A 17,945-nucleotide genomic window follows, 5' to 3' on the forward strand; every position below is an offset into this window, starting at 1 on the left:
AAGAGAATAGAAAGGAAAGGCTTTAATAAAATCCCTCACACCAACTCATACACACTCACACACAGTGAGTTCCATACACCCATCACAAATGTGTATGGAAGTGTCCTTGCTGGCCAGTACAGGTTGTTTTGAGGATTAAATAAATGACGCATACTGAACCCCCAGTCACACACTTGGTACATGGGAACCTTGCAGCATATAATTAACAGAACTTCCCGAGTAAAGAGCGGAGTTTAGCTTCTGGTCTGAGTGGTGTGAGGGAGAGGCTACTGCTCCTGAGTTTCCTCCTCCTGGGTTACTGGTTTTTCTGTGATCGGTCAGCACTGCCAGGCCAGGCAGCACGACAGGGCTGAAACAAGGAGCCCCGGGAGCTGGTGGCCAAGACTCGATCCGGTTGCTCTGCTGATAAGGGTGAGAATGGAGGACACGTTACGCTCTCTGCCTCAGTTTCCCCATCTGTAAATGCGGGATGAGAGCCACAGCTCTCCCACAGGGACGCTGTGAGGGTCAGACGCTGCTGCTGTGGTTTGCACCACCCTCTGCTCTGACACCTCTGGTGACCAGGTGCAGGCAATGGACCCACGGAGAACATGCCCGGGTCCCTGATCCCAGGCCCTCAGATAATGACCTGCCCGGCGTCCTCTCTGCAGCCCTGCGTGACACACCCACGTTCTCCCAGAACCCTGAAATCTCTGGGGCAACAGGAGGTCCAGGGGCCGGGAGAGGAGAAGGTTGTAGCCCCGCACGCTCACCTGGGAGGCCCAGCAGCAGAGTGAGCAGCAGGCCCGGAGGAGCGCGGGGCCAGGAGGCAGGGACGGCCATCCTGAGGCCTGAGGAGCCGGCTCTGTCGCAGGACGGGCGCAGGAGCGGGTGCGGGAGCTGGTGCGGGCTGGGACAACCCGGACTCTCTGCTGGGTGAGAGGGGAGCCCCGCCCCGTCATACAGGAGGAAGTGCGGAGGACGGGATGAAACACGGGCTGCCAGATTCCGGACCGTTCCTGCTTCTCCGTTGTGAAACAGAGTCAGGCAGAGGCCAATGCAGGGCGAGGAGTTACTCATCTTAGTTCCCAGAGAGACCAGGACAGGCCTGCAGAAAACTGTGCTTCCTCCCTGCGTGGGGCCTCTGGTCTCCATGGTGATGCCCCACTGGGGGGCCAGGACAGGAAGGGTCTGTGGTTGGGTTGAGGGCTGTGTAGCCAGCCCGGGGCCCAGTCTCCAACACTTTTACCGAGAGCTGCTCCGCTGAGGAAGGCGGAGGGGACTCCAGAGCCTGATCAGTGTTGAGATGGAGCTGAATGTCCGCTCCTGAATGACCTCCTCTTCCAACCCTTTACTGATGCAACAGGTACCACTTGTGTGGGTGACGGGCTGTGGGCTGGTGGGGTCGTTGTAGCCTAAGGCTTGGTTTGGGACTGAGCCTTTTCCACTCTTTTAATACTAAAATCTTTTAATACTAAGATCTTTTCAAAGTAAGCATTTCTCCACACCTTTGTTGCATGATGTAGGGTGGTGCACCCTTATAAGGAATCCAATTTATGCCTCAGATCGTTGGCTTTGTATGAGATACTTATTGGATTAAAAGCTTTAATTGTCTATGCTATATAATAAAGCAAAGACCAGGGGCTCTCTCTCTCTGATCTTCCCATCAGCATTGAAGAGACCTTCCGATCCCATCCTCTTTTCTAGAAGAGTCTATTTTCTTAATTTCACACCGTTCTCCCTCAGCACCCAGAATTTCTAACCACCAAAGTTTGTGACAAACTTGCATGTGCTTCCAACCTCTATCTAACACACAAGAAAAGTTCTTCACATCTTTTACTAGAGCACATGGATTATTTGACAATATTTATACTCCCAGGCATTTATCTCTGAGAAATGCAACGTAGGTCCATACAGAACGCCCTGAGCAAATTAAACCATAGGAGTCAGAAATCAAGACGCACTACAGGAGTGCATTAGAGGAGGTGTGGCTGTAACATCTAAAGCCATCAGTTCAGAGCTGGGAACGGTTGCCTCTTGCAGGTGGAAAACGGTGTGAGGTCAGGGATACTCCGGTTTTCACAGGTAAATTCGTAGAACTCTTACAGTCTTAAAACACATGTACATGAAACCCTAATGAAGGCAAAAACTAATTCTAGATCATTGATGTTGTAAGTGTTGCAAATAAAAGCAATGTCCTTGCTATTCGCAGTAGTGTTTCAGCAGCTTGCTGGACATGAGTAATGATCAAAGTCCATTACCATGCTAAACAGTCGTATAAAATCACTGATAATGATGGTTTTAAGTTTTCCAGATTCCATGTACAGAGAAGTGTTAAAGGAAGTTCTATTTAGAAATGCCTAAGAACATTAGGGGACAAAAAACATAAAAGATTGGGAATTTGGCTCTGGATGGTTGCCTCAGTGGCAGAGCTTCGGCCCAGCATGTGGATGTCCTGGGTTCGATTTCTGGTCAGCGCACACATGAGAAGTGACCATCTGCTTGTCTTCCTGTCCCGCACTTTCTCTCTCTTTCTCTCTCTCTCTCTCTCTCTCTTCTCCTCCCCTCACACAGCCTTGGCTACAGGGGAGAAAGTTGGCCTTTGGTACTGAGGACAGCTCCATGGCCTCACCTCATGTGCTAAAAATAGCTTGGTTGCCAAGCAACGAAACAACAGCCCCAGATTATCAGAGCATCCCCTGGTAGGTGGCTTGCTGGGTGAATCCCTGTTGGATCATATGTGGGAGTCAATCTCTCTGCCTACCGCTTCTTAGCTTAAAAAAATCCAGAAAAGAAAAGATTGTGAATTTAAAATTATAAAATACCAAAATAGGAGTATATGATGTCCATGAATGGGAAAACTCAATATTGAAATGATATCAATTGGCCTGAATTAATACATAAATTCAGTGTGATAAGATGACAATTCTAATACGGTTCTCATGAAACATGACAAAGTCATTCTATCATTGATTTGGGCTGTGACTAGTACACCGTTTGGAACAACTACAACAAGGAAAAAAAATTGGGAAGATCTGCCCAGAAAAGGTATAGAAACTGATTCTAACGCTATCCTGGTTAGACAGGCTGGTTGTGACCGGGGGATGGACAAGCAGCTCAATGGAGCAGGGAGCTCATACAGGGACCCAGGTGCTTGTGAGAACTTGACTGGTGGCAACAGTGGCAGTGTGAACCGGGAGTGCGGGCGATGTGTCCTTGTGGAGGAAAGAGGATTCCTACCACCTGGAATACATACACACACACACACACACACACACCAGCAAAATATACTGAGAGCAAAGGCACAATAGAAAGAGCAAAATGGATAAAACAAATTTTGAGAACAGTTTTTGGTAAAACCAAAGCTCCCAAAGGAGACCCACACCGCTGCCTGTGGCCCCCCCTTGGGAGAAGGAGGAGCTCTCGCACACGTGCCCCTGGGAAAGGAAAGATACAAACCTTTGTTGCCAAGTTGTACCAGCAAAACATTACCTAAGCTTCCCTACAATCTGGGGAGGAATCAATACCTGGCAGCCTATCTCCTAGCGGACAGCTGTAGAGCATGAAAGGTTAATAAACTGGAACTTCACATATCGATGATAAAACACAGGAAACTAGGTGAAGCATAACAATGTTGCATGCAGTATAACACCATTTCGATACAGTTGAAGACATGCGAAGTGATATCCGAAACTGCTTCAGGATTTACCCATAGGTTGTAAAATGATCAAATCTTGCTGGAGAATGATAGCATCAATTTAGAACAGTTTTGTTTTTGTTTGTTTGTTTGTGTTTTTTTTGTATCCCAAGGGAAACAGAGAACAATAAGGCAAAATTGTTACTACTGTCCAGAGATAAGATGATGGGTCCATGGATCATTTTTACATTCTTCATTACATAGTTCCGAATACAAGAATGCTTATTCGGCTTAGTGATTCTGGATATCTATGTGTTTAAATGAAATTCTAGTTGCAAAAGAAGCTCTGAGAACAAGTCAAGTCTGCTCTGAACGTTAAAGGTTGTTTATGATCAGGGAGGATGTAGGTGGAGGCAGGGCCAGGAAGGTCCGCGCATCAGGGTCCATTCAGACACTCCTGAGTCCACAAGACCAGAGTCCCTCCTTGACTCGGCTTTATTTGCAGAGAGAAGGGACATCCGGAGGCTGTGTGGAAGGACTGTGTCCATGATGGAGGCGGTTTGGACAGAGATAAGGGCAACGGTCTTTGGAAACCTACCGGTTTCTGCAGCTTCTATCCCCCGACGTGAGCACCCCGCAAAGGTCGGGAGGCAATATATCATGACTCAGGGAGGAGCTGGAGGGAAATATATCATCCAGTCATTCCTGCCTTAATTCCACAAATAAGGATGAGCACATGTGAAGTGGCAGGCACTCCGTCTGGCCTGGGTTCATGCAGAGATCAGAAATGAAGGCCTTCCTCAAAGCACCCCGACACCTCCTTCTGAGTTCTGATCTCTCTTCCGTACCCACACTCATCTTCACCACGAGTCAGCACCTCCAAATCCCCCTGATGGTTTTTATTAGTTGACTTTGCAATACTTTTTTTTTCTTTATTCAGTGAAATGAGGGAAGGCAGAGAGACAGACTCCCGCATGTGCCCCCCGACTAGGTTCAACCCAGAATGCCCACTAGAGGGCGATGCTCTGCCCATCGGGGGTGTTCTTTCATTGCTTGGCAGCCGAGCTCTTCTTAGTGCCTGAGGAGGAGGAGGCCATGGAGCCATCCTCAGAGGCTGGGGCCAACTTGCTCCAATTGAGCCATGGCTGCAGGAGAGAGAGAGAGAGAGAGAGAGAGAGAGAGAGAGAGAGAGAGAGAGAATGGGAAGTGAGAGGGAGAGGGGTGGAGAAGCAGTGGGCACTTTTCTGAGTGCCCTGACGAGGAATCAAACCCAGGACATCAATACATCAAGCTGATGCTCTACCATAGAGCTTACCGGCCAGGACCAATGCTTTCTTACTTATTCCAAAGAGATATGAAAACTGAATCATAGAATAATATATCGGGGACTCCTGGCAATTTGGGTCTCGAAGTGTTGACCTTCAACTTACCTCCATTCCTTGGACAACCATCCCCAGGGTACCAAGAAATTCAATTTAAAAACTGTCAAACTCAAGGGCACCACACAATGAAAAAGGATTGGAAGCTCCGGAGATTCAAGGACACTTGGAGAATATAAAAGCATTTAGAATCTCCTGTTTAGGCTGAATCAGGCTATCGGGACCATGTGACTACGTGGGTTCCACCCTGCACTCCTCCTTCCGGCCCATGAAGATGAGCCTGACCTTCCTCCCCAAGGAATACAACTTACCCCCGACTCACCTGCTGCAGGTTCCGCGACCTGCAGATGTAGATGACTGTGAAAGTCACCATCAGCAGCACCTTGAGGCCCAGGAGGAAAACCACAGAGATGAGGAAAGATGTCTGAGGACCTAAACACCAAGGGGCAGAAGGAGCCATCACCTGGGGCTCTGTGAGTTTAAATACCTTCCTCCACTCAGGAGACAGAGGACACTCAGCTGCTCCCAGGTGGCGGTGAGCTGGCGTGCACTCCCAGGAGCTCGGGTGTGGCGTGGGCAGGTGTGGACGGTAGGAGTCGGGCTGGATGGAGGGACACGCCTCACGCTGCACCATACAGGTGAGCACCCGCTCGGACCCCTGCAGTGACGCATTCACTGACTGCAAGCCCTCCAGGCCACAGGACCCCTCACTGTTCTGCGTGAATGTGGGCTGTCGGCTCTCTTGAACATATCAGTTCTCCAGCCAGGTGAGATGCCCACTCTGTGGATGGAATCTCTGCACATGGCAGGTGATGGCCACCAAGTCCGAGGAGGGTGAAGCCTGGGACACGGTCACTGCAGGGGAACTGTCACAGACCAGAGAAAGCAGACAGCTACTCTAGGAATCCAGGGTGGGAGCCGGGACCTCTGGAGGACGGGGACGTCTGCCCAGGGTCTGTCGCTGTGAAGGATGTGGGTGTTGGACAACAGATGCCACAGAAGTAAGAGCCAGGAGGAGGGGCTGACAGGCCAGTGGAGGCGGGACTGTGAGGGGAGGAGCCGGAGGCAGGACTCTGACAAATGGTTCCCTCCTCCCCTTTCTTTATGTCCACAGGTGTCCAAAGATGCACACAGACATGTACCAAACTCTTCCCGGGGGTCACTGTGGGAGTGTGGGTTTTGTGGGAAGGGAGCTCACTTAAAAATTCTAATTCTCTCCAGAGATTTCTAGAGTATTCTATCACATGCATAAATTACTACCCTGAACATGAAAAAATCATAAAATTTAGAAAGCGGTTCAGTTGGAGGGGAGGCCTCACCAGAGGGTGCCGCGGTGCCCTGGCCCTTCTGCTGAGCAGTGGCCTCCACGGTCAGGTTTTTGGTGACCGCCAGCTGCCCGTCTTGCTGCACCAGACAGGTGAGCGTCACCTCCTCCCTGAGGGCAGACGAGTTCACCAGGAGCCAGCTGGTCCGGGTGAAGGTCCCGTCCTTGTTCTCTACGCGGGTCGAGCCCATTTCCATACGGGATGTGTTTCTGTTCTCCAACCAGGTCAGCTGCAGGTGCCCGGGGTAGAAGTTCTCCACCTGGCAGGTGACGTTCACCCAGTTCTCTAGCACAGGGTGCTGGGCAACCTCCAAGGTGGGCGGAACTGCAAGAGCACCAGGCAGAGCTCTGACCTTGGGGACAGGCCGGTGACGGAGTGGGGCTCCATCACTCACTCCCCACCCCAGGACTGGGGTCACAGAGGACAGGGGGACACAGGGACTCTGTGCATACAAATGAATTTGCAAGCACAGTGGCCTGCACACAGTAGGTGCTCAAGGACAGGCTGCTGCTCTCAGGGGGACAGGAGTGACAGCACCAGCCCCCGCATGCAGTCGGAGCATAATAACTGTACAAATGAAATCACCAAGCACACCGGAGCCTGGCTTATAGTGCGTGCTCGGTAATCGCGGTTGCTATGGTAAAGTGATGAGATTACTGAGCACACTGCCTGGCATGTGGCAGGTGTCCACCTGGCAACTGCCATTCAGCAGTGGCGAGTGACGGGCACAATCGGGGGTCTGGACATGGGAGGACTCCCAGGACTCAGATTCCAGGTGACCCCAGGCCTGAAGCAAAGAGCACGGTGTGGGGGGCAGGCTTCCAGGTTGGGGGCCAGGTGTGGACTGGGGCTGGGCGTGAGGGGCATCTACCTCGGAGGGTCTCAGACAGGCTTGCAGTCCCACGGAGAGAAGTGTCTCCCTGTAGGGTGCCGTGGGCCACCTCACAGATGACCTGGGAGCGAATATCCCCCCGGGTCAGCTGCACCCTGGCTGTGCTGGAGACGCTGTAGGAGGGGCTGTCTCCCTCGGGGTCCACACTGGTCTGGGAGGCGCGGAGCTCATTCCCGTTCTTGAACCATTTCAGGACGATGTGTCTGGTGGAGAAGCCGTGGGACTTGCAGGTGAAGCTCACGGTCTGCCCCGGCGTGGCCCTCTCCGTGGGGCCCGAAACCACGGGGAGAGAGGGTTTGGCTTCAAAAGAGAATAAAACAAATAAACATGACAGTGATTATCACCACTAACGATCAGCAGGTGACACTGCTAAGAACCTTCCCATGTAGTTAGTGGGCTTTATCCCTCTGATAAATCTGGGAGGGCGTGTCATCGTGCCCCCCCTCCCACTACCCACCCCCCAATGCACTCCGGGGGAGGGACAGGCTCATATGCCATTCCAGGCCTGAAATCAAAGTCCACTTCTGTCCTCTCCAGGGGCTTCCCCACATCTGGGCTCAGGAACGAATTACCGATGGGTCTCACTCTTCATAGTAACTGTTCCTAGCTGCCTCCCCCGGAATCCTGTCCACCTCAGAGCCAGTGTTTACAGAGGCACATGCAGGGTGCAGTGGGGACGTGGGAACCAGTCCGGCGAATGTGGAGAGGTGTGGCCAGGACATGTCCCAGGTTCCCCAGCTGTGGAATGGGACATTGACATTTCCCCTCCCGGCTGCCGTGAGTGTTAAATCGGGCCATGGAAGCACATTTGCGTTCAGCAAACAGAAGAGGCTTCACAATAGTAAACAAACGCTGCTCCATCTTGAACCTGCACTTAGTTTACATCCAGAGCTCTCCCTGCAGGTATTTATGGATTTACTGGAGAATGGTCATTCATTCCACCAGATTCCTGTAGGGTCTCTAATCTGTGAACACCCCTGAATTTAAAGTCGAAAGCAGAGGGAGATGGGATATTTTTCTGAATCTGAGGTCTTCTCTTGGGTCATTTTTGGGTTGAACACAAGGTTCCTGAGTGCTGAGAAAGACAAAGATGATGAATTTTCTCAATCGTTACTTAAAAATGAGAAGAGACACAGACACAGGCCTACAAAGCAGGCAGGACACCTCCTGCGTCCTGCGAGCATCCAGACATCTGTGAGTCAACAGTGACAGCCCTGTCTCCTTGCAGAAGGGTCCTATAAGGTGTCTTCCGATTGTTAATTATTACCCAACATCTTCTCCAACAGTGGGCAGACAGTCACTGTTTATATGTATTGGCACTTGGAAATCAACTTGTGTCTTAAAACTCATCACACATTTTGAGAATACAGAAAGAGGGTGTTACATGAATCAGGCAAGTCATAAAACCCTTAGCATCCATCCTGGCTGTCACTAGAGGGATGAGAGCCTAGGAATAGTTACAATTCATCGAGAGCCTCCTGGGCTCCACGATGGGCCGATCCCTCTGAGCCCCTCGGGTTTTCAACCTCCCAGCACCCTGTGAGGCTGGCCCTGTGTGGTCTCACTGATGGGACGGGACTGAGAGAGGAATCGCCCGACCACGGGCACCCAGGGGGGAGAGGGAAGAGCTAGCCCAGCTCAGCGCTCCCGGGACTGATGAACTTTAGCATCTCTGTTCTCTAGCCTTGAGCCTCGGTGTCTGTTTCCTGTACACAGCGGGTCAAAACACCACCCCAGTTAGAGGAGTGAGTACGTATGCAAAACAAAGAGCCTGGCACATAGTAGTTGCTTAGTAAATATCACCTACGGCTGTTATCGCATGGTTCGGTCCAACTAGCTTTTAAGCAGTAAGAAGGCCAAACAAAAATGTATCAAAAACAGTAAGAATATTCTGCTGCTCGCAGCTGCTGTGCAATAACCCAGATGAAGAAAAGTGTTTACGACAAAGGATCCAAGAACACACAGTGGGGAATGGAAAGCCTATTCAAGAAATGGTGTTGAGAAAATGGAAAGACACATGCGAAAGAGTGAGACTCCCCCACGATCCTGCACCATACACAAACAACTCAAAACAGATTAAGACTTGAATGTGAGATCTGAAACCGTAAAACTCTTGAAGAAGAAAGCATAGTGGGTAAGCCCTTCGACATTGGTCTTTAGGATGGTTTCTTGGATCTGACACCAAAAGAAAAGGCAGAAAGGAGGAAAATAATGTGGGAGTACCTCAGACGAAGAAGTGTCTAAACCACAGAGAAAATCACAAAATAAAAAGAAAACCTATGGAATGGAGAAGACATTTGCAAATCACATATCTGACTAGGGGTTGGTATCCAAAATAGATAAAGCACTCATACAACTTTCTCGCAAAAAGAAATGAAATTTGAAAGCAAAAGAAGAAAAAGAAGGAGGAGGAAAAGGAGGAGGAAGAGGAGGAGGAGGAGGAGGAGGAGGAGGAGGAGGAGGAGGAGGAGGAGAAAGCCAAAAAAATTAATTAAAAGTGGGCAGTAGACCTGTGGTGGCGCAGTGGATAAAGAGGAAATGCTGAGGTCGCCGGTTCAAAACCTTGGGCTTGCCTGGTCAAGGCACATATGGGAGTTGATGCTTCCAGCTCCTCCCCCCTTCTCTCTCTCTCTGTCTTCTCTCTCTCTCTCTCTTTCTCTCTGTCTCTCCCTCTCCTCTCTAAAATGAATAAATAAAAAAAATTAAAAAAAGTGGGCAGTAATCTGAATAGATATTTTTGCAAAGAAAACGTACTGGTGGCCAAAGAGTACTTGTAAGGATATTCAATCACACTATCAGGGAGGTGGAAATCAAAACACAATAATCTATCTTCACGTCACACCCGTTAGAATTGCTATTATCCAAATGAACAGAAAAAACAGGTGTTTGTAGAGGATGTGGAGAAAGGGCCCCTCAGCACTGTTGCTGGGAATGCAGATGGGGCGGCCACAGTGGGATCAGTATGGAGGCAGCTCTGGGCGCTGACAGGGACACTCGGTCTGGGGAGATGTGGCTGAAGGTGGGAGAGGACCCCCATCACCTTGGGCCTCAGGGTCTGAATGCTGGGGCATCTGAACTCCAGGGAAACCGATGAAAAGAAGAAATGCCGGCTCCCTGTTTAGGTTCTGTTTTTATTCTGAGCCCACACCAGGGTTTCCCATGGAAAGAGATTTCTGTGCTGGGGCAGGAAGGAGCCAGCTGGAGTCAGATCAGCTTCTGGAATTCCCTCAGTCACAGGCCATGGGACCGTGGGCAAGGCCCCTGTCACCTCTTAGCCTCAGGCGACCATCTGTCCAATGGGGGTGTTGGGATAAATGCACTGAAGGTCCTTTGTGTGCTGACCTTCCAGGATTCAGAGCCAGAGCCTCTGGCCAAAAACCCTAACTGAGCCTTTTTGCTGTCTCAGCAAGGTGACCCACATGGAAACCTTATTCCAGGGCGAGTGACATTCAGAGATGACCCAGGCGCACTCAATGTGCCATCAGCGTGTGAGTCAGTCTCTGAATCACAGAAGGGACTTCCGGACAGAGCCACAGGGAGTGCCAGCTTCTGGGCAGCTCCTCCCACCAGGGCTGTCAGTCAACTGTGAGTGTGTGCCCCTCAGGAATCTACTCATGTGATGTTTCTGAGGATGAAATAAAGTAACCCGTCCTCCCTCTCTCTGCCCAGCAGAGATTTCTGTCCAACAGAGGAAAGGGAATAAAACTTCCCTGATCTGTAGAAGATTTCCTGACGGGTGTCACACACCAGGGACGAAGGGTCCCCCTCGGTACTCACCGCTCACGGTGAGCTGAGTGCCTGTGCCCGACGCAATCTCCACATCATTAGGGCTCTGTCTCCGGAACTTCACGCAGTAGTAGACACCCGTGTCGTCTGTGGTGATGTCACTGAGGCGGATGGAGAAGTCCGTGTTGTTTCTCTTCGTGATGTCTCCAACTGTTGTTACTCGGTGGAAGTGGCCTCCTTCTCCGAAAATATAGACTAACTGCCGGTCAGGCCCTGTCCCCCTGAACCACAGTACAGGCCCTATGGGGATTATGGAGGTCACAGTGCATCTCAGAGTGGCTGTCCCTCCCATTGAGACGGACACGGACTCCTCAGGCTGAATCACCCTCAGCTCCTGACCGGCCCCTTCTGCAGGGAAACACAGAGCCGTCACTTACCCATCCACACGGGACCCGGAGGTCTGTCCAGTGTTTATCAGTTGCAGCGTCCACTGACCCCCTGCACACCCCGAGTGGGCCTCAAGCCGGGGCACAGCATGAGTCGGACCTGTGACCCTCATGAGCCTGTAATGTGAAAGCCTGTCACAAATGAGGAAACTGAGGCACAGAGGGGTTAATGATGAGGCACAGAGTGGGTGTGAGTGCTGGGCCCGCCCTCTCTGGAAGTGTCCTGCTTCCCCAGATATTTCTGGCTGCGCAATTTCTAGCCACATAATGAGGCTCATTTCTAGAATTTTCTATTGGGTGGGACCCTGATATGTCTTTAGAGAACTAAATTGTGAGCAGAGGTGACGGCTGCCTGATGTGGGATGTCACTTAACTGCAAGAACCTCTACGGGTCGGCTTCCGTCTTCTTGGGAGACCCAAGTGTCCCAGTGGGTCAGCCTCAGCAGCTTGGGCAGGTGAGTGACAGGGGTGTGCTGAGCCCCCAACACACAATGAACGTGTCATTCCGATAAGAACTAAGAGTGTTATTTTTCCTAATAGCACAACTATAATTTATTAGTTTACTAATGCTGCTTTACTAACTACAAAAACCAAAGTTGCCTGAAGCACAGAAGTGGATGGTCTTCCAGTCTGGGATCGGGAGTTCAATGGTAACTGTCTGACTTCTGGGTTGCAGCTGAGCCGCATCTCACCAGAGCCTGGTCCCTGCATTCCCACAGTGCAGAGGCTGCCTGCGTTCCTTTTCCCGAGGTTTTCACCTTCCTGTCCCTCAAAATTCTTGCCTCTGTTGTCACTTGTCCTTCTCTGACGTAGATTCTCTGCCACCTCTTTCCTAAGGACCCCTGTGAGTATATTGGGCCCACGTGGAATATCTAGTATAGTGTTTCAAGATTGAAGTCTTAACTTACTCACTTTTCCTAAATCTCTTTTGTATATAAAGTAATACATGCACAGGGTCTGGGTACTCATACATGGACCTTATTCTGGGGCTGTGTTTCTGTCTATGACACACACGCATCTCTTCACTACTACAGAAACCATTGTCATAACAAAAACCTACGCATGTGGCATTGTATGTGTTGTCATCCACACAGGTTGGATGACAACACATACAATTATTGGAATCTGGAAGAAGGACTGTGGTACCAATGCCCTGGTAAGAACAATTTGCAAATAAAGCTAGAAATCAGTAACAAGAAGGAGAAATAAAATGATCACCAATAGTAATGAATCTAACAACACCTAGAATTAATAGCTCAAAGTAGTCATCAGAAGGGAAAGTGTGTTTGATCTGGCGGTGGCACAGTGGATAGAGCGTCAGACTGGTATCCTGAGGACCGAGGTTCGAGACCCCAAGGTCGCCAGCTTGAGCGCGGGCTCATCTGGTTTGAGCAAAAGCTCACCAGCCTGGACCCAAAGTCTCTGGCTCGAGCAAGGGGTTACTCGGTCTGCTGAAGGCCCACGGTCAAGGTACATATGAGAAAGCAATCAGTGAACAACTAAGGTGTCACAACAAAAAACTAATGATTGATGGTTCTCATCTCTCCGTTCCTGTCTGTCTGTCCCTGTCTATCCCTCTCTCTGACTCTCTGTCTTGTAAAAAAATAAAAAATAAAGAAATAAAAAGAAAGAAATAGGAATCTTAATTAAAAAACAAACAAACAAAGACCCACAAGATTGAGAAACAATTAGCTACGTGGACTGAAAAAAAAAAGAGAGAGAAAAGCAAGTATCTAAAATCAGAAATAAACAAAGGCTATTACTAATGAATTCACAGAAATAAAATGAATTTAGAGAAGTGTAGTATGTACTATTGCACATCAAGGAACTGAATAAGCCAGATAAAATGGACAGTTTCTAGAAGCACATACATTACCAAGAATAAACTTTAAAGGAATAAATAATATGAATAGACCTGTATCTGGTTATGAAATTGTATTAAGAGTAAAAAAAAAAAAAATCACCCAACAAAGGAATGTCCAGGACTGTTTTGTTTCACTGGTGAATTCGAATAAACATTAAAAACGAACATTAATCTTCTTCAAACCTTGCAAAAAATTAAAATGGAAGGAAGACTTCTTGACTCATTAGGAGTCATTCGAAGACTCATTCTCAGCCATCCTCACCTGGATATGAAAACCAGATGAAGGCACAATAAGAAAGCTATAGACCTACACTTGGTGGCACAGTGGATAGAGTGTCGAAGTGGGATGTGGAGGGAGGACCCAGGTTCCAAACCCCCAGGTTGCCGGCTTGGGCAAGGTTTCACTAGCTTGAGGGCGTGGTTACTGGCTTGAGGGTGGGATCTTAGACATTGGCTCATGGTCACTGGCTTGAGCCCAAGATTATTGGCTTGAGCAAGGGGTCACTTGCTCTGCTCTAGTCCCACCCCCTGCCCCCAGTCAAGGCACATATGAGAAAGCAATCAATGAATAACTAAGGTGTTGCAACCAAGAATTGGCTTCACATCTCTCTCCATCCTCCCTGTCTGTCCCTATCTGTCCCTCTCTCTGTCTCTGTCACACACACAAAACAATGAAGCTACAAACCAATACCTTACATCAATTTCAGTCCCACATTCCTCAGCCAAATATTAGCAAACCAAATTCAACATCATGTGAAAAGAATTATATACCGTGACCACCTGGGGTTTATTCCTGCAATGTAAGTGCAGTTCAACATGTGAAAATCAAAGAGTGTAATATATCTCATTAACAGGATGGCAAGTAAAAATATCAAATAAACTTCTCTCACTTGCTGCAGAAAAAGCAATTGATGAAAGTCACCATTTTTCATGATAAACACAATCAGTAAGTTAGAATAGATGGATATGTCCACAGAAATCTTGCATGAAAAACCCACCGCTAAGATCGTACTTGATGGTGAAAGTCTGGTAGCGAAATTTCTCTCTAATATCAGAAACAAGACAGGGATGTGCACTTTTAGCACGAATAATCAACCCAATCCTGGAAGTTTCAGAAAAAGCAATGAAACAAGAACCACAAATAAAAAGCATTGTTTGACACGTAAAGGAAGAAGCAAAACTATCTCTGTTCTCACGTGACATGACGTTATATGTAGCAGTTCTAAAGATTTCACACTCACACTCTGCCAGCGCTAACCAATGATGTCAGCAACTTTGTGGCAGAGAAAAATCAACACACACAACTCAACTGCTTAATCCTTTACCTCATTTAGCCAACCTGCCCCCCCCCCCACAGCTGTCAGTATCTTCTTGGTATGTGAGTCTGTTACTATTTTGTTTACTTTGTCATTAGATTCCCAACCTTGTTTTCATTTTTGCTCAGACTTCCCCATTACAGTGAGACCCCCGAGACTACCCTGTTTGAAATACAACCCGTCTTACAGATTCCCCCATTCTCCTACCCAGCAATACTTTAATTTTTCACCTTAATGCTCATAATTTTCCAATATGTTATCTTATTCACTTACTTATTATGCATATTGTTTATTGTCATTTTTCTACTAATACAGAAGTTCCATGGGGCGGCTACTTTGTCTCTTTTATTCAACAACGCACCCACGTTCCTATAACAGGTCCTCCACATAGTAATTATCCAATAAATATACGTGTGACATGTGCACTCCCAGTGCTACACCTCCCTGAGGCCCTGACGTCTATTGTACACGGGCAAATCTGTGGAAACAATGGCAGAAACTACGTCCCCCTAGTAGATGACTTGGCAAAAAATCCCAGGAAGGAATGGGGCACATGCAGGAAGCAGAGAGCCCAGGAGAATGAAACCACCAACCCCTGTCCCCACACCCTCCCTTCCCCACACACAGTGACCATGGGATGGACAGGGGGCCGTAGGCACTGAGGACGGCAGAGGAAATCTGTGGGCTCTAGAATCAGACGCCCGAACTCAGAGCACGGCTCACCATTCACCGCTGAGTCACCCTGAACCTCCCTCGGCTTTTATTTTCTTACCTGGATGGTACGGGTGACAAGAGTTCCACCTCGGGTTAAATGACCACAGGAGGTAACAGCTACGGGACCTGCCCGAGCTGAGTGCGGGAGAACTGATAGAATTATTACTTGTACTATCTGATGCCCTGCGGTCTCTCTGGATATCCGAGGACAGGTGTGGATACGGATATGGTTACAGATCTAGAGCGCAGGGCAGCACTCTCTGTCTCCTTCTCCCCAGTCTCCCTCCTCATCCTCATCAGGCATGGTGGAGACCGCAAGATACTGATTCACAGACTTCTGCTCACTTTCCCCTCACCTTCCCCTTTATCAGCTCAGCTGTTCTCTCTGAATACGCATCTGTTCCTCTTTTGCTTTGCATATTTATTGGTTTTGGTTTTTTTGAGATTCCACAGATAAGTGAAGCATCTGGTATTTCTCTCTCTCTCTCTCTCTGACTCTTTTCCCTTAGGAGAACAGCCTTCAGTCCATCCATGTTGTGACAAATGTCAAGATTTCATTCCCTTTTATTGCCGAATATACTCCATTGTATGTATGGGCAGCATTCTTTGTTACGCAGGCATCTACTGATGGACCGTTTTCCTCCTCTTACCAAGAGAGGAGCTTGCTTTTTGTAGAGTTTAGGGAGGAGAGGGGTAAGTTTGGAGAAGTAGCAAGGAGGCGGGTGTCTGTGGGACAGACAAACAGACAGACTAAACATCTGTTCGTGTGCATTTCATGCAGAGTGAACAAAATGGAAGAGAATAGAAAGGAAAGGCTTTAATAAAATCCCAGGTGCGTGTGTGAATCCCTCACACCAACTCACACACACACAGACACTCACACACAGATACACCCATCACAAACGTGTATGGAAGTGTCCTCACAGGCCAGTACAGGTTGTTTTTAGGGTTAATGAAATTATGACACATACTAAACCCCCAGTCACACACTTGCTACATGGGAACCGTGCAGCATATAATTAACAGAAGTTCTCGAGTAAACAGCGGAGTTTAGCTCCGGGTCTGAGTGGCGTGATGGCGGGCGGGGGGGGGGGGGGGTAGGGGTGACCGCTCCCCGGTTTCCTCCTCCTGGGTTACTGGTTTTTCTGTGATCCCTCAGCACTGCCAGGCCGGGCAGCACGACAGGGCTGAAACAAGGCGCCCCGGGAGCTGGTGGCCGAGACTCGGATCCGGCTGCTCTGCTGATATAGGTGAGGATGGAGGGCACGTTAAGCTCTCTGCCTCAGTTTCCCCACCTACAAGTGCGGGATGAGAGCCACAGCTCTCCCACAGGGACGCTGTGACGGTCAGACCCGTTAGCGGGCACAGAGTCGTCGCTGCTGCTGTGGTTTGCTGCACCCTCTGCTCTGACACCTCTGGTGACCAGGTGCAGGCGATGGACCCACGGAGAACATGCCCGGGTCCCTGATCCCATGCCCTCAGATAACGCCCTGCCCGTCGCCCTCTCTGCAGCCCTGCGTGACACACCCACGTTTTCCCGGAGGCCCTGAAATCTCTGGGGCAACAGGAGGTCCAGGGGCCGGGAGAGGAGGTTCTAGCCCCGCACGCTCACCTGGGAGGCCCAGCAGCAGAGTGAGCAGCAGGCACGGAGGAGCGCGGGGCCAGGAGGCAGGGACGGGCATCCTGAGGCCTGAGGAGCCGGCTCTGTCGCGGGGCGGGTGCGGGAGCGGGTGCGGGGAGCTGGTGCGGGCTGGGACAACCCGGACTCTCTGCTGGGTGAGAGGGGAGCCCCGCCCCGTCATACAGGAGGAAGTGCGGAGGACGGGCTGAAAGGCGGGCTGTTAGATAACCTGTTCCTGCTTCTCGGTTGTGAAACAGAGTCAGGCCGAGGCCAATGCAGGGAGAGGAGTCACTCATCTTAGTTTCCCGAGAGACCGGGACAGGCCTGCAGAAAACTGCGCTTCCTCCCTGCGTGGGGCCTCTGGTCTCCATGGTGATGCCCCACTGAGGGGCAGGACAGGAAGGGTCCGTGGTTGGGTTGAGGGCTGTGTAGCCAGTGCGTGGCCGCGTCTCCTCCACCCTCACCGAGAGCTGCTCCGCTGAGGAAGGCGGAGGGATCCCCAGAGCCTGGTCAGCGTTGGGATGGGAACCAGGTCTTCTCCTGAATGACTCTCTGTCTATTCCAACCCTTAGTTGATGTTACCGGTACAAGGTTGCCCAAATGCAAGTGTGATGTGGACCTCAGAACTTGTATGTGCCTCCATCCAGAGAGAGGGGTTGTGTCCCAACTTCTGTGCGGGAGGGGGAATAGGTGATATGGCAGCAATGACACCCCAGGCATTTGTCTCAGAGAAACGAAACCTTATGTCCTCACGAAAATCTGCGCATGATGCTTATAGAAGCTTTCTTTGTAATAACAGAATACACTGAAAACAACGAAAATGTCCTATAACAAGCAGCTATGCAGACGGTGGTGCATCCGTATAAGAAAGTAATACTCAGAAATAAAAAGGAATGATTTTTTTTTTGTATTTTTCTGAAGTGAGAAGCAGGGAGGCAGTCACACAGACTCCCACATGTGCTTGACCGGGATCCACCCAGCACGCCCACCAGGGGGCGATGCTCTGCCCATCTGGGGCGCTGCTCCGTTACAGCCAGAGCCATTCT

General features: G+C 49.7%; 1 protein-coding gene across 1 annotated transcript in view; it reads right to left on the bottom strand.

The window, feature by feature from the left end:
• The window catches only part of LOC136308639 (signal-regulatory protein beta-1-like), a 30,038-nt gene extending 13,002 nt beyond the window's left edge, over positions 1-17,036 (bottom strand). The window contains exons 1-6 of the mRNA XM_066236194.1: positions 16,891-17,036; positions 10,990-11,346; positions 7,192-7,512; positions 6,315-6,644; positions 5,318-5,427; positions 3,466-4,761 (exon numbers count right to left, since the gene is read on the bottom strand). Of these exons, the coding sequence (XP_066092291.1) occupies positions 4,663-4,761; positions 5,318-5,427; positions 6,315-6,644; positions 7,192-7,512; positions 10,990-11,346; positions 16,891-16,960 (1,287 nt within the window). The 5' untranslated portion in view covers positions 16,961-17,036 and the 3' untranslated portion in view covers positions 3,466-4,662. Of the gene's footprint in view, positions 4,762-5,317; positions 5,428-6,314; positions 6,645-7,191; positions 7,513-10,989; positions 11,347-16,890 lie in introns of the transcript that reaches the window.
• Positions 17,037-17,945: the final 909 nt, after the last annotated feature.

This window comes from Saccopteryx bilineata, chromosome 6 (genome assembly GCF_036850765.1).
Source record: "Saccopteryx bilineata isolate mSacBil1 chromosome 6, mSacBil1_pri_phased_curated, whole genome shotgun sequence".
NCBI lineage: Eukaryota > Metazoa > Chordata > Mammalia > Chiroptera > Emballonuridae > Saccopteryx > Saccopteryx bilineata.